The sequence below is a fragment of the Martes martes genome (assembly GCF_963455335.1).
Source record: "Martes martes genome assembly, chromosome: 7".
NCBI lineage: Eukaryota > Metazoa > Chordata > Mammalia > Carnivora > Mustelidae > Martes > Martes martes.
This window is the reverse complement of record NC_137894.1, coordinates 42,576,911-42,602,260: the sequence shown is the minus strand read 5'-3', so window position 1 is coordinate 42,602,260 and position 25,350 is coordinate 42,576,911. Positions and strand designations below refer to the sequence as shown.

Here is a 25,350-nt window from a genome sequence, read left to right as displayed (position 1 = left end):
GAGATGAGGAGATAGGGAGAGTGGAGAGAAACACAGGCCCAGGAACATACAAGAAAGATAGGAATAGACAAGGCAAAAAGAGTGATGAATGCAGGGCCTTGGGCGTGGGTTCAGACAGAAGTATGTCTACACACATGAGGAGTGTCTCATAGTATATAAGATGAAATAGCTCCCTCCTGTATTTACTGCCCCAACTCCTTTTTTGTTGTTGTTCAGATGGACATTGAATTTGAAGAACCGTAAATTAAAACATGGATATGATATTCTGCGTTTTTATTCCTTTATATTAACAACAACTTATTATTGCTTTCTAGGTTGCTCTCAGTGAAGATGACTTAACAGTTTTAATGAAAATTTTGCTGGAAAATCTTGGAGAAGCCTCTTCACAGCCAAGCCCTACACAGTCTACCCAAGAGGCTGTAAGAGTAAGAAAAGATGTTCTGGGTGGGCCCGGCCACCTCAAAGGTACAAATTGATGAAGATTTTTGCTTTGATCATGGAGAAAAATTAATGTTAATGCCATATTTATGTTTAGTGGTCTTTTTAGTTGTCTAGTATAGTGTGGTATGAACTGACTCAGTATTGTAGTGTTTACTGTGGAAAATTGGCTGGTACAGGGTCTGGGGCTGCCTGAAGCTCCCAAGGAAAGGAGGTATGCTCATTGTCTTCTGTAAGGGGAGAGGCCACCTTTGGTCTGCAGGATGCATGTTTGCCCTTTACTTGTAAAACATGAATTTGTTGAATTCAAGAGCCACCGAGGTGGTAGACCTTGAGAAATAGCAAAGTGGGCGTGCAGGATAATAAGGTCCCTAAAAAATAGAGAGAAAATGATCTTGGTATCCCACTCCGATGGCAGGCCCGTAACAAAGCTGTATAAAAACAGCTATGCTTATCTGGCTTTATCAGTGAATGATGTAGTCACATACATAAGGGAATTTTCCAGATTATTAGAATGGAATCTTTTACAAGCACTGAGCCTTTTAAATTCAGTCACTTTAAAAAGATAACTTTTATAAAGTAAAAGTATCCTTCTTGCTCAGAACAGTCATGTAAAACATATTTGTACTGTTTTTTTTTATCATTTAAAGTCATTGACGTGAACATCATATGTTTTATTAGACTTGTAAATATTAGGTTAAAATTTCCATGGCTGGAAAGAGGTGAAGTACCCCTTGTCCTTCTTTTTTTTTTTTTTTTTTTAAGATTTTATCTATTTGACAGAGATTACAAGTAGGCAGAGAGGCAGGCAGAGAGAGAGAAGAAGGGAAGCAGGCTCCCCGCTGAGCAGAGAGCCCGATGTGGGGCTCGATCCCAGGACCCTGAGATCATGACCTGAGCCGAAGGCAGAGGCTTTAACCCACTGAGCCACCCAGGTGCCCCCCCCCTTGTCCTTCTTAATAAATGTCCCCAGACTGCTCTGCTTTTATAATGCTCAGCTTATCAGCTTATACTTCAGAAAGTAATAGATAAAACTGCCAGCTAACAATACCATTAATATTGCTTCTCCTATATTTGGGTCCGGTGTGTTTTGTGTTTTTATGTGTTTGTCACAAAATAAATGACTAGAGCAGTGTGCATAAAAGGTTTTGTTTGAGGTGGATAGTAATGAGTGCTACATGAGCTCAGTGAGCCCAGCATCTTCTCCCAAGATTGGGTTTATGCTACAGTACGGATAAATGCTAGATAAGCAGGCTGTTGCTATGGTTAGACAGGAACTATGTACAGATGAATAAAAATAACAGGCAGGCTTTATGTGATTAATGATCTCATTATGTCCAACTGTGGTCAATTTGTGTATCTGGTTCTGGCTATATGGTTAATGTGATCCTTGGGAGAACTTGTGAATTCAAATGAAAGCAGCAGACAGTGAAAATTGGAATGTGAATTACTTTCAGGAAAAGTGAAGGAAAAAAAACCCTAGTGTTTTCCAACTTGGAAATGCTTCTGCCTTTATGTGGTTAAAGTTATGCAATGTTTGCTCTTCCAGCATCTTGTAAGAGCACTTCCCTGTAAATGATCAAAGAATAGAATCAATCCCCAAAAGAGATGATAAAATGACTTTGTAAGAGTGGTCGAAAGCAGTATCTATTCTTAATCTTGCCGTCTAAAAGGTTTTTGCCCATTAATGAGGGAATGGACAAAATTACTTCCTGAAATCTCTTTTACCTCAGAATTCCAAAAGCTCCCTGCCCCATATTGTATTTGAGCTCTGTTTGACTCTGCTATTGAATTATATTCTGTTCTTATCAAGGTAATAAGTTGGGTGGTATAGGTAATTAAAGATAGTGAGAATTGCACTATGCTAGCAGAGGTTACTGTCTAGTTGTCTGTTCAAGGACAAAGTATTTTATTTTTCTGTACCCCCAACTTCATAATCTCTTGACACTGCTTATAACCATTTAAGTTAAATGCTTTGTTAATTGTAAACTGTGATGAGCAGTCTCACTCTGGGGGGCTTTTTAAAAAATGTTGTCTTGATACTCTATAAGGTCCCCTCTTTTTGTTGCTTTTTAAAAAAATGTAGATGGCCTGCCCCCATCATTCTGCCCTGTACTAAACATACAGAATAAATCATTGCTATTTTAATTAATTGTCTTGTAATACGGTTTAAAGAATCCTAGAAAGTATGATACATATTTAGAATAATTATTTAGCTTTTTAAATAAGTATAAAATACTGTACGTTCTTAAAGCTTTTTAATTTTCATACTTATGTTTGAACCATCAGAACAAGATTTGCCAGACTCAAAGCTTTCTATGGACCAAAGTGTCACTCTCCAATTTGACTTTCACTTTGAGTCTCTTTCCATTGTCCTTTATAATAATGATATCAACCAGGTATGTACTAAATGTCTTTATTTAGAAAAAACCTTTAGCTCTTGATATTTACTTTTAGAATACTGGCAGTTTTTGATTTGACTATTTAAAAAATTAATATGTCTATTAAATTCTATTTGGCCTATAGAATATACATTAGTCTTGTTATATCTTCATTTTGTTAGTATTTCTAATCTTACTCAGCTAAGGAGAAAGTTTTTACTTCTTTCCAAGTAACATCAGCTCTGAAACAACTTAGATCATCTCTAGTAGAGGAATTTTATATGTGAGATTTTATATGTAAGTAATTAATTACATATGTAATTTTATTACATAGCTATATATGTATATATATAACTAAGGAGAATAATTCAGTAGTAGCTTTGGAATATTAGAGAATTCTTTCTTTCTTTCTTTTTTAAAGATTTTATTTATTTGACAGAGAAAGACACAGTGAGAGAGGGAACACAAGCAGGGAGTGGGAGAGGGAGAAGCAGGCTTCTGGCTGATCAGGGAGCCTGATGTGGGACTCTATCCCAGGACCCTGGGATCATGACCTAAGCCAAAGGCAGACGCCTAATGACTGAGCCACCCAGTCACCCCAACATGAGAGGATTCTTTTAAAATTCATGATTATCCAAGATATATATAAGCATTAATTATGTTTCTGTTGAATAAATATTACATGTAATAGATTTGTGTGAAAAATACTTATTAGTGGATTGAAGAACCAAGATCTAAAAAAAAATCTAATTTTTTTTAAATTTTGTTTATTTATTTGACAGAGATCACAAGTAGGCAGAGAGGCAGGCAGAGTGAGAGAGAGGGGGAAGCAGGCTCCCTGCTGAGCAGAGAGCCTGAAGTGGGGCTCGGTGCCAGGAGCCTGGGATCATGACCTGAGCCGAAGGCAGAGGCTCTAACCCACTGAGCCACCCAGGCGCCCGCCATGATTTGATGTAATTAATGTACCAGTGGTATTTTAGAAAGTTATTTTTTGTTGTGTAGACAGTATCTTCAATAAATATTTTTATTAGATCAGTTGTCATAATACTCGTAATAAATACATCATATGATAGTAACCATAATCTGCATTGATTATATCTGTAGTTAATATTTGTTGTCTTATATTTTATACTGTTTTCTCAAAGTTACACAATATTCATATATCATTACTGTTTTGCCTTAAGCTAGTATCTGCCATTTATGCAATGAAGAACTTTCATTTCTAATGTTTAATGTTATGAAAAAAACAGAAAATGGCCAAATGGAAAATGAACGGTTAAATGTATTCTTTATTTCACTTAAGGTACCATAATTCTACTGTTTCCCCAGCCTTAGAATGTTGGTATCTTTTTTTACTTCTTTCTTTGTTGATCTTCATTCATACACTGAGTACAATACACTGAGTACACTTAATACAATACACTGAGTATTGTCATTTTTCTCTTTGTTCTTTCCTGTCACTTCTCACTGCTGACTTATTTGAAACTTCTTCGTTCACCCTACTGCAATGGCTTCCTTGTTTATTGCTCTTTTTCCTTTCATCCATACTAGACATTGGCACAAGTTCATTTTCCTAAATGAATCTCATGTAACCATTTACAACTTCCAGTTCTACTAAAAACCATTCAGTATTATGTTATCTGAATTCTACCATGTTAAAAAAAATTCAGTGGGTCCAATTTGTTTACATCTGGAACTATATATTATGATCAAAAGTTGTCACAGGTCATTTCTATTAATAATTATAGACCCAAAGTTTGTGAATTATTTACATTTTAAAAACTTACATTCTAAATTTGCCAATAATAATGTCAATAATCCCTGACCCATCGATGTACTGTCTACATGCCATGTGGCAGATGTAGAGTTAGAACCAGCGTGCCAGGAATGGCACATCACCAGTACCCCTTCCATCAGTGCCATCGTCTAGAGTGAGCAGTTATAACTGAGAGTCTTTACTTCCTGGAAGAGATTTTTGTTGTTTGGTTTTGTTGTTGTTTTTTTCTTTTTTGAGGTGGTTTGTTTTTTTAAAGTCTGGGCATACAGACTTTACCTACAGAATTTAGAGATTATATGTTACGGTTAAATAAAGGTTGAGTTCCTTTTTCCTATAAATAAAAATTTAAATCTTTGGTTCAAGATTAGAGACCTCAATTAGGCCCCTATATTTTCAGCCCTCATTCCCTACCATTCTTCTTTTTTTTTAAGTTTTTTTTTTTTTTTTAAGATTTTTTTTTAAATTTATTTGCCAGAGAGAGAGAGAGAGAGAGAGTACACACAAGCAGGTAGAGAGGCAGGCAGAGGCAGCGAGAGAAGCAGGCTCCCTGCCGAGCAAGGAACCCAATGTGGGACTCAATCCCAGGACCCTGGGATCATGACCTGAGCCAAAGGCAGAGGCTTAACCAACTGAGCCACCCAGGCGTCCCTTTTTTTAAGTTTTTATTTAAATTTTAGTTAGTTAACATGTAGTGTAATATTGGTTTTAGGAGTAGAATTTAGTCATTTATCACTTACATATCCTACCATTCTTTAATTAGAATATTCAAGCCTATGCAGCTTGTACCTTGTCCCCTCAGAACATCTTTGAACTGTTCATTCATGTTTTTTTTTCCCCGTCTAGAATGTGTTCTACCTTCTCTCAGCCCATCTGATCTCACCCAGTCTCTGAGGCTTAATTCACTTCGCACCTTCATATTTTTCTCAGCCCGCAGTGATCTCTTTGACTCTCTGAGCTTTTGCTATTTGTATTCTTTACCTAATCACTTAATATTCTTTGTGGCATATGGGAGGATTAAATATGAATAAATAAATGATTACATGTCAGTCTTTGATAAATTCCAACTTATAGCATCTCCTTGTGATGTTTCTTGTATTTCTGTTTTCTATATTTGTTAGGGTATAAGCTCACTGAGTTCACCTACTATATCTTGTTCTTCTCATAAACCACATAGTTTCTATCACAGTTTTTTTTTTACAGAAGAGCTCATTAAATATTTATAAGTTAGATTGATTAATAAAAATATTTCCTGATTATTTTTATTTACATTAAACTGTGAGATAAGTTTTAATATATTAGTCAATATTGAATATCTGCATACACACATATATTTTTTATATGTACCTGTACACTCACAAACACACACATTATTCCGTTTTATTCTTGTTTTAACTCCCATACTTTTAAATTTTGTTTCATCGATTTACCTTTTGTCTGAGTTAAGAAATGTGTTTAAAAGTAATTACAAACTATTTAAAAATAATTGATTCTTTTGCTTGAAAATATGCCACAGGAATCCAAACTTTCATTTCACAATGACAATTTCCGGCTTGGTGAACTCAGACTACATCTTATGGCCTCTGTAGGGAAGATGTTTAAGGATGGCTCAATGAATGTCAGCCTTAAACTTAAGACATGCACCCTTGATGATCTCAGAGAAGGCATTGAGCGAGCAACATCAAGGTTTGTCATCTCTGAATTTGCTGTGCATTATGTAAGGTTGACATTGCACCTTACATTGTTACCAGGCATTGATTGCTAGGCTTGGGATTATCAAAAGAGGTCTTTGGTCATTCTTCAGTTTGAAGTACATTGAGAAGTAGTGCTGATATCACATTCAACTGCTTTGAAGTTTGAATTAAAGGCACATTTACTAATAAAATGGAGTACTGTCTTAATAGTGGGAACTAAGAGAATATAAGAATTTTAATAATGAAATCCACATGGGGTGGTTTGTTGTAATATATTTTTCTAAATTATCCTCAGTAGGCAGGATTTTTTTTTTTAATGTCTGAAAGTTTTAGATCTTTGTCTTATTTATTTTGTGTGTGTGTGTATGTATATATATATATATTTTTTTTTTTAAAGATTTATTTATTTATTTATTTGAGAGAAAGCAGGAACACAAATGGGGTAGGGAGCAGAGGGAGAAGCAACTCTCCACCAAGCAGGGAGCTAGATGCAGGGCTCGACCCCAGGACTCTGAGAGCATGACCTGAGCTGAAGGCAGATGCTTAACTGACTAAGCCACCCAGGCACCTCTGTTTTATCCATATATTTTAAAACAAAGTTCGAGCCTCTCCTTTGGCTCAGGTCATGATCTCAGGGTCCTGGGGTTGAGCCCGTATCAGGCTGTCTGCTCGGTGGGGAGCCTGCTTCCCCCTCTCTCTCTGCCTGTCTCTCTGCCTGACCTCTGTCTGTCAAATAAATAAATAAAATCTCTAAAAAATATATTTTAAAACAATGTTCTGAAATTTCTTTCAAAGTTTTACTACAAATGGAATCCCTAGCATTTTCACCTTACAACCCAGTTTTAAAACATTAACTTATATTAACCTTTAATAAAGTGGGAAATAATGTAACTTTAATAGTCTAATTATATTTTAATTCCTCTCTCAAATAATGAAACATAATACTCTTGTCCTTGATATTCTTTAGAGAAAAACTATGATCCTCCCTAAACTGGGACTCCATTGAATACATACTGGATACTTCTGAGCCCTTTGTTGTTCCTAGAGTTGAATAAATGAGAAAAGAGTGCTATTATGCAACCAGCTTTTCTAGTTTGCAAATTTCATGGTGGGGTGGCTGTTTACTGTTGTGTAGGCAAGAATGATAAAGGCCATCCTCTGTTTGGAAACCTGCTCTTCCTAGCATGTGTGAGGATGTGTGGAACCATCATTGCAGCCACTTGATAAACACTGGCTGATTTGAACTGGATTGAATACTTTTGGACTCGAATTATATAGAATATTTGGAGAAAAATTTGTTCAGGGAGGTTTTATTTTGTAAAATAATATAAAGAGGTTATCCTTTAAATTTTGTGAAACCACATTAGTATGTTTTGTTTATTGCTGAAATTCCTTTCAATAGTCATTCATTTATTTTTCTGACATTGCATTATAATTATAAAATATTCTGTAAAAGATTAATAACATGAATCTTGCTGTGGAGATTAGAAGACTATGTCTTGGTTGCTTATTAGCTAATTAGACTCTGGTTAACATTGACTTGTTTTCTATTCAGATTAAAAACTCAAAGGTGAAAGAAAGATTGTTAAGATGTTTAGGAATTTTTCGTCTTTTAAATTATTTTTGCAGGAATAAAATAATAAATGTGTATATTTTTTAGAATGATTGATAAAAAGAATGACCAAGATGACAACAGTTCTATGATTGATATAAGTTACAACCAAAGCAAAACTGGAAGTCACGTTGATGCTGTTCTTGACAAGCTATACGTATGTGCCAGTGTGGAGTTTCTGATGACAGTAGCAGATTTCTTTATCAAAGCTGTGTCTCAGAATCCAGAAAATATGGCAAAAGAAGCACAGATTCCACTACGACAGACGGCCACAGCAAAAATCAAGATGGAGAAAGGTTAGCAGAATTTATCTGTCATAGATAACAACTTGTCGTGTATTTTAACAAAGATTACAGATAAGAAAAAAGATGAATGGACAATTTAAGAAACTAAAATTGCTCTTTCCAATTTAAATATATTCTGTGGAAAAACTTTAGTAAGCATAAATTTTTAGGATAGGTAAAGTAGAAATATATTTTGGATTAAGGGCTAGGAAACCTCTGCTCTGATTCCAGCTCTGTCATTAACATTTGTTTACTTATCCAAAAATTGAGGGAGTTAATCTGGGTCTTTGGCTGGCAGCCTGTTTTATAGAAGAGCAATCTTTTATTCAAAGAAAATATATGGAAGAGTTATCGCACACTGAAGAACAGTGGAACAGATAGAGGCAGAGGGTGGGGGTATTGGAGCAGACAGCATGATGCCTCTGGACAGCACTATAAACACCTTAAACTCAGTGGAGTGTTTGCACATGTCTGGTCTTGATGTGCACTGAAGTCACTTCCCTGTTCAATAAATTGTTTATTCCAGCATTACCAAGTAGACCAGTGATTTTCTGTGTTAAATTTTGATTCTCTAAGGTGAGGCATTTGTTTTTCTTTTTTTTTTTTTTTTAAGATTTTATTTATTTATTTGACAGACAGAGATCACAAGTAGGCAGAGAGGCAGGCAGAGAGAGAGGAGGAAGCAGGCTCCCTGCTGAGCAGAGAGCCCGATGCGGGACTCGATCCCAGGACCCTGGGATCATAACCTGAGCTGACGGCAGAGGCTTTAACCCACTGAGCCACCCAGGCGCCCGTGTTTTTCTAATATATAACTCAGCAAGACTGGAAAATGCTATTTATTGGCAAGGTCAGAATTTGATTTTTCCATTTAGCTTTCCTAAACAGTAATCACATATGATATCTCTGTGTTCATACACATGTTTAATGTATTTATACTGGAGATTGCAGGACACTGTGTATTTTATAGTAGAGTCAAAAGCCAGTTTTGATATAGAGTCTCTTATCCTCTTCCTGTTTTGCCCTCCTTGTCCCTGCAACATAACCTAATACACACTTGTACATATAATGTACTCACCTTAATTCTGACAAAAACAACTTCAAAATAAGATTATTCTTGTTGGTCAAAGTGGAAATGATCTTCTTATGACAGAAATCAGATTGCATTATCCCACAAAATCAGCTTTTGTTAATGATCATTTATCACTAGTATTAATCAACTATTAATGTTGTTAATTCTGCCATATCTATTATAGCAAGATATTAGAAAGAGCTTAGAAAGACTTATACACACCATATACTCAAGGGACAAGATATATTTTACTATAACTTTTTTGGTTCCTTTTTTTTTCTTCAGATGACTCTGTAAGACCAAACATGACTTTAAAGGCCAAGATCACAGATCCGGAAGTGGTGTTTGTTGCCAATCTGACAAAGGCTGATGCTCCTGCTCTGACAGCCTCATTCCAGTGTAACCTCTCTCTGTCAACATCCAAACTTGAACAGATGATGGAAGCTTCTGTGAGAGATCTGAAAGTCCTTGCTTGCCCTTTTCTCAGAGAAAAAAGAGGAAGAAACATTACCACAGTAAGAATTAGCTTATTCTAAGCTTCAGTTGAGAATGGCAGAAATAGTGGATTTATAGAATCCTCGAACGTGAGAGTTCTGTAAGACTTGAGAGATTATTTACCACAAACTTGAGGTTTTACAGATACGGATTTTGAATTCTAAAGATGTTAAATGATTCAGCCATGGCTGCTAATGACAGAATTGGGAACTACCTTTAGACTCCTTTTCTTTTCATTGTGCCATCTTTTGTTGAGCAGTATTTGAATTTTAGTACAAATCAACATTCCTTTTCAGCTGTTTCTTGTGTTTACCACAGTATATCCAGTGAATGAATGAACGAACGAATGCATGAAGGATTATTAAAATCTTTAAGCTTAGAATGAAAATTCAGTTGGAGTCATGTGACCAAAAGAGATTGTGTTTTGCTGTATTAAAAGTTAACTTCAATTATATGTTCACATTATTGTTGAAAAATATGATTTTAATTAACTTAATTGCCACACCAATAATTTTTAAATATTAAATTGAGGAGTTAACATTAAAGAGGATTGTTATATGACTCATTGCAGTGTTTTTTAAATTAAAATTTGTGGGCAAAGTGGCTTACATAAAGAAATGCAATGCTAAGCTTAGTCTGTACTTTATCATGAAGCGTTCTTTAGCATTTGGTATGTCACAGAAAGCTCATCCTAATTTTTTTAAAATGGAAGTTATGCAACACTAATTCCCTCATTCAATTCAGGTGCAAGGTCAGTTTATTTTCTTAATGATCTCTATATATAAATATAAGCTTTATAGTTTTAACACATCATTGGGTTTGAAGATTTGAAATTTTTTCTTATAAGAACCTTAGATGAATGAAATCATTATAATATGAAGAGGCAAAAAAAAATAGTAAGTAGCCAAAAAATATAGAAAAATGTATTATGTGCTAGGCAGTTAACTGATGATAAATATGATGTTGTAATGTCATGTTTCCGGACTTTTGGTGTTGATGACACTTATCAAATTTTAAATGTGAAATTTATTGTTATTTTAATTTCATTTAAAATATTTACTTTTATATCTGATTTTATATTTTCAATTATTCTATTAAAAGAGTACTTCATCCAAAAAAAAAAATCTTAGATGATATTCAAGACTGACCTCTTTTTGATCATATGGAAACTGTTCATTACCTCTCTTACCACAGTCTTTTTTTAAGGTGTGACCAGGACTCCTTGTTTAAAATAAGTTTCAGGTGATTTAGTGGTCATAAAAATTACAATGAAAAAACAGTTTAATTTCCTCATATACTTCTTTGTGAATGTAAGACTTTATCATAATCTTTACCTCATTTTTACAGATATCTTAATGTTTTACGGAGGGCATCATTTAAAAGATATTTTAGTGAAATGAAACATTTTAAACTTCTATTAAATGAAACATCTTAAACTTCTATTAAGTGTGCATCATTACTTGAGAATTTGACATAGAAGAATTGATCAGAACTGCTTAAAGTCTTTTTACAGTGTTCACAGATTTGTCGTAGTTTAGAAGAGCCCTCAAAAGAAATTCTCAGCTAGTTTAACTTACCTTTTGCTTTTAGTAGTAGGTAGTTAAAGATAAACTAAGTTAAGTAAGACATATTCTTGTGTGTATTTTATATGTGCATATATATATATATATATATAGCAGATCTATTAGTAAGGAAATGTGAATTTCATTTCTTTGTTCTAGGTCTTACAGCCCTGTTCTTTATTTATGGAAAAATGTATGTGGGCCTCAGGAAAACAAAATATAAGTATTATGGTTGAAGAATTTATAATTAAGGTTAGTGCCTATCATGTTTCTGGGTAAAAATTCTTATTTTTCTAACAATATCTTTTGATCTCTCTTGTAACTACAGCATTATGCTAGGCACATCACATATTCAAACAGTAAATACCACTAACATTAAAATACATTTTTCTTTAAAACAAATGTTTATTTCTATCTTTTTTAAAAGAATACTTTTTACTATCTACAAATGATCAGGATAGCTTTTATCTATTTACATGTATGTGTGTTGGGGAGATTGGGTTTGGGGAACAACAGAGATAGGATAGAAAGAGAAGGGAAGGAGGGATGGTAAAATGAAGTTGCTATTTGTCGTAAGTTACTTTTAGGCTTTTATTTGAGGCATAATTTGAATTTAATAATTATATAATTAAATATTTTATTTGTCTTATAAAATATTTATAATGACAGATATATGCCAGAAATAAGTTATTAGGATTTGCTTTTTTAAATCTCTTACATTGGAAATACTGAAAAAAAAATCTCTCTTCTCCAATGGCATTTGTATTGTTTAAGTATGACCTCATGATTGGTTAGAAATGGAACTTACACTTTCCAAAATCTGTTTCTCTCTCTGCTCAAAGGACACAAAATTGAGGTTCTGATAGTGGCTTTACTATAAAATAGCCAATAATGATTAAACCAAGGCTCAAACTAATGTCATTTGAATTACCATGCTAAACAATATTTTAAAGTACCAGGTAGTTTTAGATTGTATTTTGTTAGCAGATTTACTTTTTTAAAAACTTAAAGTAGTAAATGGGGGGTGGAGTTCTTTAATTTGCATGCACTTAATCTAAGACAATAGATAAGGTACTGGGGGATTATCTTTCCTTTTCTTTGTTTATTCAGCTAACATTTTTTGAGCTCTTACTATGAATGAAAAATGTTCTGTACAAGGCATTGGGAATACATAGTCCCTACCTTCAAAACACTTAATGACCTATGTAAGAGAAAGAAGTAAATCAGTGAGTCCAGCTTTCAGAGCTAGAGGCATGCACAAGGAACACAACACACTGTTGGGAACACAGGCAAGGGGCCTTTAACTCAGACCAGGACATCAGGGCAAGCTGCCTTGAAGTGGGGCTACTTGAACCAAGTTTTGAAAATCTGATGAAAGTTAGATGGGAAGGGAAGATGAGAGTTATCAAGACAGAACCAACAATATGCACAAAAGCAGAGGTATGAAAAACCCCTTATAGGCTTAGAAGGGGTGATCCCACATGGCTGGAGAGAAAGGTGTGGTGGAGTTATAAGATTAAGAAGCCTAATTATAGGTGACATTAATAAGGCAAGGACAAAAAAGGGACTTAGTTGACAGGTAAGTTTGGGAAGAGGTACATACCAAATCCTTCTTTTGGTGATGTAATCGTATCTTTTTAGTGTATTAAACAAGTAGAGGTTGTGAGAACTGAACTGTATAGGAATCCACTTAACTTATTTAACCCAATATTACTCACACTTTGGGAAACCCTTGCTAGCTGATTGATTAGGCATCAGATCACAAAGGCCTTTGTGTCCTAAGCTAAAGAGAAGTTTGAACTTTATCCTTAAAGTTACGGGAAGCTGAAAATGTTAGGCATAGGAATGCCCAGGTTTGGGTTTTAGAAAAATAATGCTGGTGGATATGTGGAGGGTGGGCCATGAGGATGCTGACCGGACCTGGAAGACATCATCAGTGTAGAACTAAGGCACAGTGATAGGAATGAGGAGGCAAGCAAAGATAATATTATGAAGATAATAAGAAGTAGAATTTGCAGATATTAGGCTAAGTGTAAGAGTATCCTTGGTGATTCATAGGCTTTTTGTTTCAATAAGACAAATGAAAACCATGTATGTATACCTAGATGGGGATCATACACTTTGGCTTAGTTAATGCAGCTATTTGAAAAATGAAAAATTCAGTTACACTTCTACATTTTTCTGTTCACATAACACTATTTTACTCTGAATGGATCAATTTAACTTCACGTTTTGACAGTTGATGTATAACAGTAATTACTTAATTCCAGCATAGCCTGGGCAGAAATCATTGTTATGAGGTTTGTTAATTTGACATATGATTTTGTGTATTCCCTTTTGTTTTCCTTGGGTATGAATGTAATATATTTAATATTTACTTATTTTTAATTCATTTTTAAACTTTTGTATTATATATTCTTCTCATCTGGGAAATAATTTATTCTTAAAATTTTTTCGCTTTCTTTTTTTAAAGATTTCACCCATAATTCTGAATACTGTGATAACAATCATGGCTGCTGTGTCTCCAAAGACAAAAGAAGATGAATCCAAAGATACATCTAAGGAAACAGAAAATCTTTGGGGTGTCAAATCTATTAGTGATTATAACTCTTGGTTTCTTGGTGTTGACATGGCAACAGAAATAACAGAAAATTTTAAAGATATTCAACATCCATCAATAGAGGAAAATTGTGCTGTTGTTGTACAGTCGGTTCAAGTTACCTTAGAATGTGGCCTTGGGCATCGAACTGTACCTTTATTACTAGCAGAGTCTAAGTTTTCAGGAAATATTAAAAATTGGACTTCCCTAATGGCTGCTACTGCTGACATGACATTAGAGGTATGACCACATCATTTAGTATTTCCAGAGCCAGTTCCTCAAAAGTACAATTGCAGAATTAAGATGTGAGCTTATTTTGTTTGTGCATGGCCACAAACATATGAGTGTATATGAGTGTATATATGAGTATATATATGAGTTAGAATGTACCATACATTCTAACATTTAACTTGATGCATAGTATTATTTAGTTCATCATTATTTTTAAAAAATTTTCTTGTTAATTTGTTTATGGCAGTAAAGGAAAAAAGAAAAGGAAAATGCACCCTGTTTATAGATACTCTTTATGTCTTTAGGTGTGTTGTTAAAATGATGATTGACATGTAATATTAGTTACATAATACTTTTTCCTACTGGTTATAGAAATATGTGATTAAGTTGAAAGACTGTTATGATAATTCTGTGCCTTTCCAGGTTCACTATTACAATGAGACCCATGCTGTTTGGGAGCCATTGATTGAGAGAGTGGAAGGGAAGAAACAATGGAATTTAAGGCTTGATGTAAGGAAACCATAAAATATCTTTATGTTGAATGGCACTAAGGGAAATCACTTGCATTTTTTAGCTCAGTGATTCTCAAGATGTGGTCTAGGATTCTGGAGGCCCTTTCAGAGGGTTCCGGGGATCAGAACTATTTTCATAATAATATTCAGGCATTACATATCATTTTTATTCTCAATCTCTCTTGAGTATACAATGGAATTTTCCAGGGACAATATGATATTGCAACAGAATGAATACTGAGGCAAAAATGAAAATCCACCTGTCTTTTCTTAAGGCAGGCACTAGAGAGATTTGTAAATGCCCCTCTTTTTACTATTAAAGATAACTTTAATAGTTACCTTTCATTAAAAATATTATTCAACATAAAATTATTTTTAAATAAATATTTAAAGTTTCCTCAGTTTCAGTTTCTAGTAGAGTTCATGTGATAGATATAATTGATATAAATGAAGCTCTTTGAGACCTCCTTGGTTTTAAGATACCAAAAAATTTGAGAAAACTTGAATTCTAGTTCATGATTTTTTTGTATGTTATCTCTTTATGGTATTTCTTTCTTTTTTTTTTTTTTTTTAAAGATTTTATTTATTTATTTGACAGACAGATCACAAGTAGGCAGAGAGGCAGGCAGAGAGAGAAGGGAGGAAGCAGGCTCCCTGCTGAGCAGAGAGCCCGATGCAGGGCTTGATCCCAGGACGCTGGGATCATGACCTGAGCTGAAGGCAGCGGCTTTAACCCACTGAGCCACCCAGGTGCCCCTCTTTATGGTATTTCTTGAGAGCACCTCAGAATCCTAGATACCAAAGCACATTTTTCTAGACTAAAAAGATCATGAGTTGTATACCCTTAACAGATTATCACAACACAACTCTGGGGTAGCCTGACTGAAGTGTGAGGCACTGAAATCGGCTCATCAGATTCTTATTTTAAAGATGAAAAGTCACCTAACCTGTGTCCCAGTTTCCTCTCAGTGAAGTAGTAATATTTCTGACCTGCCTGTCTCTGGCACAGACAGGCTAACAGATAATTTTTTATAAGGCTTTTCAGCTCTATTAGTACAAAAACTATGATGGAATTTGATGGCTGGTTGAAAGCTTATCATATTATTTAAATGTGTTAACAGTAAAAAGTAGAAGGAATTCCATATTACCTCCAAAAAGGATCAGTTTAGACTTCAGGGTCATCTTAGAATCCTCATCAGCACTTGCTCTGAGGAATGTGAAAGAGACAAATATCATAGCTGACTTTGAGTGTGTTTGTGACACAGTTTTAAACATTACCCCATGCCCTGACTATACACTGAAAGACTGCTGATCTGTGCTAAATCTAAGTGAAGAACTGATTATTTTTGAAAATGAAACCTTTGAGGAGTTTTAATACAAAGTGACCAGTTTAGGAGAATTTAACTCTTTGAGAGTTTTTAAATTTTATTATGAATTAACTATTATGAATTATATATATATATAACTATTATGAATTAACTAGTAACTTAAATGTGTTATGTTATTTTATTTATAAATTTATATTTATAAATTATATAAATATAAATATAATTTATATATTTATAATATATAAATATAATATAAATTATATAATTTATATAAATATAAATAAATTTATATTTATTTTATTTATGTTATGTTATTTATCATCATAGGTAAAGAAGAATCCAGTCCAGGATAGAAGTTTAATGCCAGGAGATGATTTTATTTTTCTTCCTGAGCCACAAACAGCAGTTCATATTTCTTCAGGAGATACGATGAATATAACAATATCCAAAAGTTGCCTAAATGTTTTCAACAATTTAGCCAAAGTATGTTTAGTTTGTGCTTATAATCTTTCAAATGGGATTTTAAATTGAAACATGTATGGATTATTAATGTTTGTCATCAAAATTAATTTCTTAAAAATGTATAGGGTTGTTTAATTTTGGAAAAAATTTGCATTTTGCAAAATTTTATTGTGATGTTATGTTCCTTTTCAGGGTTTTTCAGAGGGCACTGCTTCTACTTTTGACTACTCTTTAAAAGATAGAGCTCCTTTTACAGTGAAAAATGCTGTAGGTGTTCCCATTAAGGTGCAGCCCAATCATAATCTTAGAGTAATAGGCTCCCTTGAGAAAAGTGGTGTTTATGATGTTGATGCTGGTCAGAATTTGGAATTGGAATATGCTAGCATGGAACCTTCACGTCAAGGAAAATTATCTATATTGAGCCGTCAAGAAAGCTCCTTCTTCACTCTAACCTTTGGTATGCTGTATTTATTTTATTTTAAGGGTATATTTGGAATTGTAGGTGTGGGACTCATTTTTTATAAAATATGAAGAAATTGCTGCAGATACTATGAGAAACAACATTTCTAAAGGATTGAACCAAATAGTTGATAAACTCTTATCTCCTTTTCTTCCTCTAAACTTGAGAAAATTAAATTTGATTAAGAATTACCTTAGAGGCTCACCTGGGGTGCTCTGTCTCTTAAGTGTCTGCCTTTAGGTCAGGTCGTAATCCGGGGTTCTGGGATGGAGCCCCATGTCAGGCTCCCTGCTCACCAGGGAGTCTGCTGCTCCTTTTCCCCCTCCGCCCCACTCCCTTTGTACTAGCTCTTGCTCTCTCTCTTACATTGTCTCTCTGTCTCTCTCATGCACTCTCAAATAAATAACAATCTTTTAAAAGTTTAAAAAAATTAAAATAACTACCTTAGATCATGATCTCTGGGTTGTGGGATTGAGCCTGCGTCCAGTTCGGCACTCAGCTCAGAGTCTTCTTGAGATGCTTTCTCTCCTTCTGCCTCTCCCCGCACTAACACACATCCAACTTGTTTTTGTAATAGTCTTCATTTTATCTGTCTGACTAAACACGCGCATGTGCACATATTCTCTCTAAAATAAAAAATCTTTAAAAAAAAAGATTTACCTTAGGGGCGCCTGGGTGGCTCAGTGGGTTAAAGCCTCTGCCTTTGGCTCAGGTCATGATCCCAGGGTCCTGGGATCGAGCCCTGCATCGGGCTCTCTGCTCCGTGGAGAGCCTGCTTTCTCCTCTCTCTCTGCCTTCCTCTCTGCCTACTTGTGATCTCTGTCTGTCAAATAAATAAATAAAATCTTAAAAAAAAAAAAAAAGATTTACCTTAGAAATCAGATTATTTCTGTGCCCTTAATACAATATGTAGTGTGCTTCAAAAAGAATGTGTGTTCAATGAGGAGAGAAAAATTAACTGTATTCAGAAGTCCTAAAATATTGACAGTAATTATCACCATTGCAAAAAAAAAAGGTGTTATTGCTATATACTTGAAAGAATAAAGAACAAGCTGGATTTTTTTTTGTTTTAATACATTTTTTAAAGTTTTTATTTTTTATTTATTTATTTTTTTAATTTATTTGACAGACAGAGGTCACAAGTAGGCAGAGAGGCAGGCAGAGAGAGAGGAGGAAGCAGGCTCCCTGCTGAGCAGAGAGCCCGATGTGGGGCTCGATCTCAGGACCCTGAGATCATGACCTGAGCCAAAGGCAGAGGCCTTAACCCACTGAGCCACCCAGGCGCCCCTAAAGTTTTTATTTTAATTCTAATTAGTTAACATACAGGGTAATACTAGTTTCAAGTATACAGTGTAGTGATTCAGCATTTCCATATACCAGTACTCATCACAAGTGCAGTCCTTAATCCCCATCATCTGTTTCACCCATCCCCCCACCCCTCTTCTAGCTAGTAACCATGTTTGTTCTCTAGGGTTAAGAGTCTGTTTCTTGTTTTTCTTTTTTTTTGTTTGTTTGTTTGCTTTTAAGATTTATTTATTTTGGGAGAGAGAGGGAGAGTGTGTGTGTACAGGAAAGGGGGAGCGGGGGGGCGGGGTGTAAGGAGGGGCAGAGATAGAGAGAGAGAGAATCCCAGGCCACCTCCCTGCTGAGAATAGAGCCTGAGGCAGGACTCAATCCCAGTTCCCCCAGCAGAGCGGAAATCAAGAGTCAGGTGCTTAACTGAGTCACCCAGTTGCCCCTCTTTCTTGGTTTTAATACAACTTAAAACCCCAAGAGAAACTCTTCTGGGTCAAAAAATTTTACACCTAGTATCTTCTTTTTTTTTTTTTTAATTTTTGTTTCTTTAGTTTCCTTTCTTTGTTAGTTCCTGTCTTAGAAAAACATTTTGTGTAGTCATCAGTTTTGGTCTTAAAGAAAAATGCTCCTGTCATTATTTTAAGTTACTGAAGAGTACTCTGTCTTAGAGAAATATAGGTAAATTAACATTTGGAATGCTTCTCACTTGTGCTCTGCCTTAGTACCTCATGGATATACAGAAGTTGCAAAAGTTCCTGTTGCCAAATCGGGAAGGCGACTGTATAATGTACGGAATCCCAATGCCAGTCATTCTGACTCAGTCTTGGTACAAATTGATGCAACCGAAGGGAGTAAAGTAATTACCCTTCGCTCTCCTCTGCAGGTAATGCATTAAAGTGAATTGAGTCCCTCCTAGTAAAACAAGAAGTATTTAATCATTTAGCTGGATATAGGAAAGTAGTAAGACATTAGGTCAGTACTGATTATTATGAAATAAATTATAGAACTGGCTGCTATTTCCAATCCAACTTGCTTTTGTAATAGTCTTCATATTAAATGTCTGATTAAACAGTCTTGTTACTTGAAAGCTCATTTTTGTTGTGGTCTAGGTTTAAAATTAATGAAGGTTTTTGTCTATTTCTTTAAAGATTTAGAAATGGGAGTATTAATAATTTTAGCTGGTTGTCAAATAGAATAATGTTCCATTCTCTTTGTATATCACTTGAGACAGTATTTTTCAAGTATGTGTGAAAGAATATTGGAATGATCTCCCCAGAAAAAAATTTTAGTATCTTAATCTTTTCTACCTTTAAGGCTTTATCCATTTTTCTTTTGTGCATTATCACAGGTTCATTATGTGGTCATCAAAAGAACATTTCTTTCTACTTAGAACATCAAATAAAAAATGAAAGGTTGCCATTTTTAGCAACTGTTCGCTCTGAGTTTGCTATTAGCTCTAGCCTGTATCCCATTATAGTTAAGAAAAGAGAGTTGTAGTACTTTTCCTCATATTTCCTTTGCTATATCCTTTCCCGTTTTCACATGGTGCCTTGAAAAAATGATGAAATGGGGAAAATATTGTGGCTGAACTCTTCAAAATTAATGTATATTATACACTAACAATGAACACAGAGTATAGAGCATATGAATATCCTAGGAATTTTAAACTGCCACTTAAACATCAAGTTTCTCATATGTAGCATTTAAATATCTCCAAATTTTTCAATTGTCCATAAAAATATCTTCTTTAATACTGGGTTTGAAACTTTTTAGATCTGAAAGTAACTGTGTGCAACTCACATTTTTCTCTCAAGCATCTATATCTTTTTAAACAACTTGTATATCTTTTTTATCTAATAGATTAAAAACCATTTCTCTATTGCATTCATCATCTATAAATCTGTTAAGAATGTTAAGCTATTGGAGCGCATTGGAGTAGTCAGACCTGAAGAGGAGTTCCATGTTCCTTTAGACTCATACAGGTACATACTTCTTTGAATATACTAAGTTTTAAAAGGTTCATAATACATATTTTTAATTCTATGAATTGGGATCTATGTTCTGGAAAAAATAATCTTATATTTTCATTATCTAAAGATATGTAAAAGCCAGTTTTAAGACGTATATAAATAGATTTACTCAATCATTGAATTTACCAGTTGAAAATTTCTTACTGTATATTCAATGTTTTAGAATTTTCTGAAATCTGTCTTTATGAGATTGCCTTTATATTTGAAATGGCTATTTTTTCTGACTGGTGGTTGTTTGTGGATTATTTTTTCCCCAGAAAGTTCCTCCTGGGTTAGCTATATGACTTTGGGCAAGTTTCTTAACCTTCCCTAGCCTTATTTTCCTCACCTGTAAAAATTGGAATTGTAGTACTTATAGTGTTACTAAGAAGATTTAATGAGATTTTTTTCCTTAAGTTTTTGATTAAAAACTTTTATCCCCACTCTGTCTTCTTTTTTCCTTAGGTGTCAGTTATTTATTCAGCCTGCTGGTATCTTAGAGAATCAGTACAAAGAATCCACCACTTACATTTCTTGGAAGGAAGAACTTCACAGGAGCAGGGAAGTCAGATGCATGCTGCAGTGTCCATCAGTTGAAGTCAACTTCTTGCCTCTCATTGTCAATACAGTTGCTCTGCCTGATGAATTAAGCTATATATGTACCCATGAGGAAGACTGGGATCCAGCTTATATTATTCATCTTTATCCTACCCTCACTTTGCGGAACCTTCTCCCATATTCTCTAAGATACTTACTTGAAGTATGTCTCTTGTATTTTGTTTGACCTTTATTATTGCAGAGTGAATTCTAGTTTTTTTACTGTGTTTTTAGTTGAGTATTTTCCATAGTGTACTTATAATGCTTTAATATTAATAACAACAAAAACTGATACAGCATTTAGTATATGACAGTCACTGTGCCATGTGCTTTACATGTATTAACACATTTAATCCTTGCAGTAACCTTCTGAAGTAGGTACTATTATTAGGCCCATTTTACAGATGAAGAAACTGAGTCACAGAGGAATTAAGTGACAGGCCTGAGAACCCACAACTAGTAAGTTGTAGACTGGGATTTGAACCTAGGCAATTTGGCTCTTTTGCTCCCTTCCACTGAACTCTGCTCTATCTGCTGTGAGTTAAAAACCATAATAATCTCTATTAATTAAGTAAAATTCCATTAGCTAAGAGACAGAAAAAAGCCAATGGGGAAATAATACTTCAACTTACTTTATTCTAAAGTTAATTTTAAAGTTTTTATTTTTAGGTTAATAGTATGATTATTTGGTCCAGGTTTCTGTTGAACTTAAAACAATTAGTCTGACTAAGAAATAATGGGGAACATTTCTTAGCATTGATGTATGATAAATATTTTTGTATTCTTATGCCACAACATTTTAGAATACGAAAGTCTGGAAATGTTGGAACCTAAATTATTTCTTTTCTTTATCTAACAATGAGTCATCCCTGAGATGCAAAGACTAAAATGAATTAAATGAACTAAATGGTACTTATTCAAGAGAAGCTTTCGAAAAGAAAGCCTGCTTTATTATATGGCTCTTATTCATTTTAAAAATAATTCTGCCTTCCTTAGATAGCTTGTCAGAATAGTTTGATATCACTTTCCTTTTTCTCTTTATGTAAGAATTACTAGGCATAGAGTGTGAAGAGCAGATGAAGCTGAAGCCGAGACAGTTGAAAGGCTCATTTAATAACACAGACAACAGCCAGCACTCCTGAATCCGTCCTTTGATTTTTGGCATAGATCTGACTTTTTTTTTGAAAACTTATGGCCGTTGGCCTACTCGTGACCAAAAGACAGTTTCTGCCTTTGGCCATGTTACAATCTTTTCTTTTTAGTTATTAGTGGTTATTGGATATTCATAATCTGTAAACATGGTACTTTGTTGAAGACTTGTCAGTTAATCTGAATCTGGTAGGTTGTTAGCACTTGCATAAAATATGGATATTGCTATTGCAGAGGTTTTAAAAAAATCACTAAGCAAATTTAGTTTTTGTTTGTTTGCTTTTAGGGAACAGCGGAAACTCATGAGCTAGCAGAAGGCAGTGCTGCTGATGTTCTACATTCAAAAATCAGTGGAGAAATAATGGAATTAGTTCTGATGAAATATCAGGGCAGAAACTGGAATGGACATTTCCGTATATGTGATACTCTTCCCGAATTCTTTCTTGTGTGTTTTTCCTCTGACTCCGCAGAAATGATGTCAATTGACTTGTCAGTACATGTCAAACGAATTGGCAGCCGGATGGTGCTATCTGTCTTTAGTCCCTACTGGCTAATCAACAAGACTTCTCGGGTTCTCCAGTATTGTTCAGAAGACATTCACGTGAAACATCCAGCTGATTTCAGGGATATTATTTTATTCTCTTTCAAGAAGAAGAACATTTTTAGTAAAAATAAGGTGCGTTTTGGTTGATATAACAATTTAAAATAGATAAATTACTAATCTAGGAACTCATGAGTCATTAGCCTTCTTTAAGTCCGTGCTTACCAGTTTGCTAAGTGCCACTGGTATGAAGTAGGTCCAAGGAGAGTTTTCAGGAATATATAATCTAGTGGGTTGTTAGGACTACCAAGAGTTTCTCAAGGCTGAATTGTCCCTTTCTCCATGACCTTTAGAATTACTTCTGTTCTTTTAGTAGTGCCAGGTAGAAAGCTTGATTTTATGTAGTTTACTAGTGATGAAATAGCATTTCAAAAGGTAGAAGAGTTGGATTTGGCTTGTATTAACTGAGCCCACCTAGGTATGAAGCACTAAGCCAGGCCTCCGAGAGAGAACCTACTGCCTAAGCCTGGTCTTTTGTGGTCTGGTCCCTTTTTTCCTTTGTAGATTCCTATCTTGGAATTGCTTAACACATACTGTCCCAAGTTACTGCTAGGCCTCTGTCTGTGCTGCATCCTCTGCTAGAATGCCTCTTCCCCCATGTTTTCCCTGTCTGCCATATCTTTTCTGGTTACCTGCTGTTCATTCTTTGGCTATCATTGTGCTCAGGCATGACATGTGTGAAGGGATTTCAAGCTGTCTAAAGTGGAGCTAGATATTACATCCATGTCCTCTTAGAGCAGTGATTCTCAAATTTCAGTTTGCATTAGAATCACCTAGAGGGCTTTTCAAACATATTTCTGGGTTGTACCTCTATTTGAGTCAGTAGGTCTGGGTAGATGGAGGAGCACAATTAGATCACTTCTATAAAACTTTATCTAGATCTCATAGCTAGAAGTAAACTTTTTACCTTCTCACGTTCATAGCATTTTGTACCACTTGTGTAGCCATTAGTCACATTGAGTCTTGCATCATAATTACTAGTAGTGTTTTCCATCTCCCTGTTTAGTTGGAGCTCATTAAAGACAGGAGTGGTGTCCTGTTGTCTTCCATTCTGCTAATCATGATGCTTTTCATTTAACACTTGCTGAATAATGTTAAAGGCATCAATTCTCTGTGTTTTAGAACTTTAAGAATTTGTTAGCTCAATATCTTAAGTGTAACACTGGAAAATACCAGTTTACATTATGGTTTTTGTTTTTGTTTTTTTTTGTTTTGTTTTGTTTTGTTTTTTTAATTTTATTTATTTATTTGTCAGAGAGAGAGAGTGGGAGAGAGAGTGAGCGGGCAGAGGCAGAGGGAGAAGCAGGCTCCCTGCCAAGCAAGGAGCCCGATGTGGGACTCGATCCCAGGACGCTGGGATCATGACCTGAGCTGAAGGCAGCTGCTTAACCAACTGAGCCATCCAGGCGTCCCTAGTTTTTGTTTTTTTTTTAAACAACAGAGGATCTCATTGGTATACATCTTTAAATTCACTAAACTCATTGCATAGGTGAATGGGAAGATTGGAACTCTGGTTTTATTTTATTGGCTTCTAGAATATCTGTGTTCTGTGATCCATTGGCCATATGGCTTTGATTATTTTTTTCTGTGTCCCATGATACTAAATAAATTTCTAGTGATCTAACAACTTTCCCACAAATAAAATATTATTATAGTCTTTTAGGTTTCTTATATGATGGTTATGTGTTCTGGTGTAGGTACAGTTGAAAATTTCAACTAGTGCCTGGTCCAGTGGATTTTCATTGGACACAGTGGGAAGTTATGGGTGTGTGAAGTGTCCAGCCAACAATATGGAGTACCTGGTAAGATTCTGCTTGCTATTTACCTCTGATTTCATTCACATTTTCTTTGGTTCACTAAACTAGCTAGATTCTAAGGGGTTCAGAAATTTGAATTCAAAGTATTGTGTAAAGGACTGTTATCTCTATAATTTTCTCTGGCCACTAGTATCAGGACAAAACCTGAATTTATAAAAGTTTAAGACAGTAAGTTGAATCCTCATTCCATATTATTCTCTGCCAAATGTTTCTTAAATATTAAATTTGATTGTGAAAATTTGAGTAATCTGATGCCAGTGGACCTGTTTTATTGCCACTTTGAAATTTTCATATTAGTTCATTAACAGACAATAAAGCAGCAGAACTGAGCCTCTTCACTAATTATAAAAGAATTTTTGTTTGGAATGTTAAAAAATAAAGAATATAAATAAAATAAATATTATAAGTCATCGTTAGTTAGATTAGCACTTGGTATTTCTTGAATTGATTTCTGAGGGAACCAAATTAAGGAACCAAAAATTTTTCTTAGTGAAAAGATAAGCAGTAGTTGAATATGGCTTATATTAGTTACTTTATTTTAAAATATTTTAAGAAATTCATGTATGAATGGGGTATATGTATGTACATTTCAAAGAAACTGTATCAAGTACTAAGAAATTATACACTTGTTTTTTCCCTCATACAGGTTGGTGTTAGCATCAAAATGAGCAGTTTTAATCTTACACGAATAGTTACTCTGACTCCCTTTTGCACCATTGCAAACAAGTCATCATTTGAACTAGAAGTTGGTGAAATTGCAGCTGATGGCTCAATGCCCACTAATAAGTGGAACTATATTGCTTCTTCAGAGGTAAGATTTTCCTTTACTACAATGGCTCCTAAAATGTACGAATAAATATGGCCGTATAAATAAGAATCACATATACTTCTTTGTTATACTCATTTTTCTGTAATATTTTTGTATTAAAATATGATAGCAAACCTTGGCTTTGCTTTTGCACTGTAAACACATGTTTAAA

The 25,350-nt window shown here is 34.6% G+C and overlaps 1 protein-coding gene across 1 annotated transcript in view; it reads left to right on the top strand.

Annotated features, from left to right (window-relative positions):
* Positions 1-25,350, top strand: part of VPS13C (vacuolar protein sorting 13 homolog C) — a 191,705-nt gene that overhangs the window by 123,585 nt on the left and 42,770 nt on the right. Inside the window, exons 46-61 of the mRNA XM_080807819.1 lie at positions 315-465; positions 2,728-2,837; positions 6,110-6,279; positions 7,948-8,195; positions 9,538-9,767; positions 11,469-11,561; positions 13,783-14,148; positions 14,563-14,649; positions 16,307-16,462; positions 16,634-16,898; positions 18,920-19,080; positions 20,058-20,179; positions 20,672-20,966; positions 22,239-22,628; positions 24,251-24,355; positions 25,017-25,181. Of these exons, the coding sequence (XP_080663945.1) occupies positions 315-465; positions 2,728-2,837; positions 6,110-6,279; positions 7,948-8,195; positions 9,538-9,767; positions 11,469-11,561; positions 13,783-14,148; positions 14,563-14,649; positions 16,307-16,462; positions 16,634-16,898; positions 18,920-19,080; positions 20,058-20,179; positions 20,672-20,966; positions 22,239-22,628; positions 24,251-24,355; positions 25,017-25,181 (3,114 nt within the window). The remainder of the gene's footprint in view (positions 1-314; positions 466-2,727; positions 2,838-6,109; positions 6,280-7,947; positions 8,196-9,537; positions 9,768-11,468; positions 11,562-13,782; positions 14,149-14,562; positions 14,650-16,306; positions 16,463-16,633; positions 16,899-18,919; positions 19,081-20,057; positions 20,180-20,671; positions 20,967-22,238; positions 22,629-24,250; positions 24,356-25,016; positions 25,182-25,350) is intronic.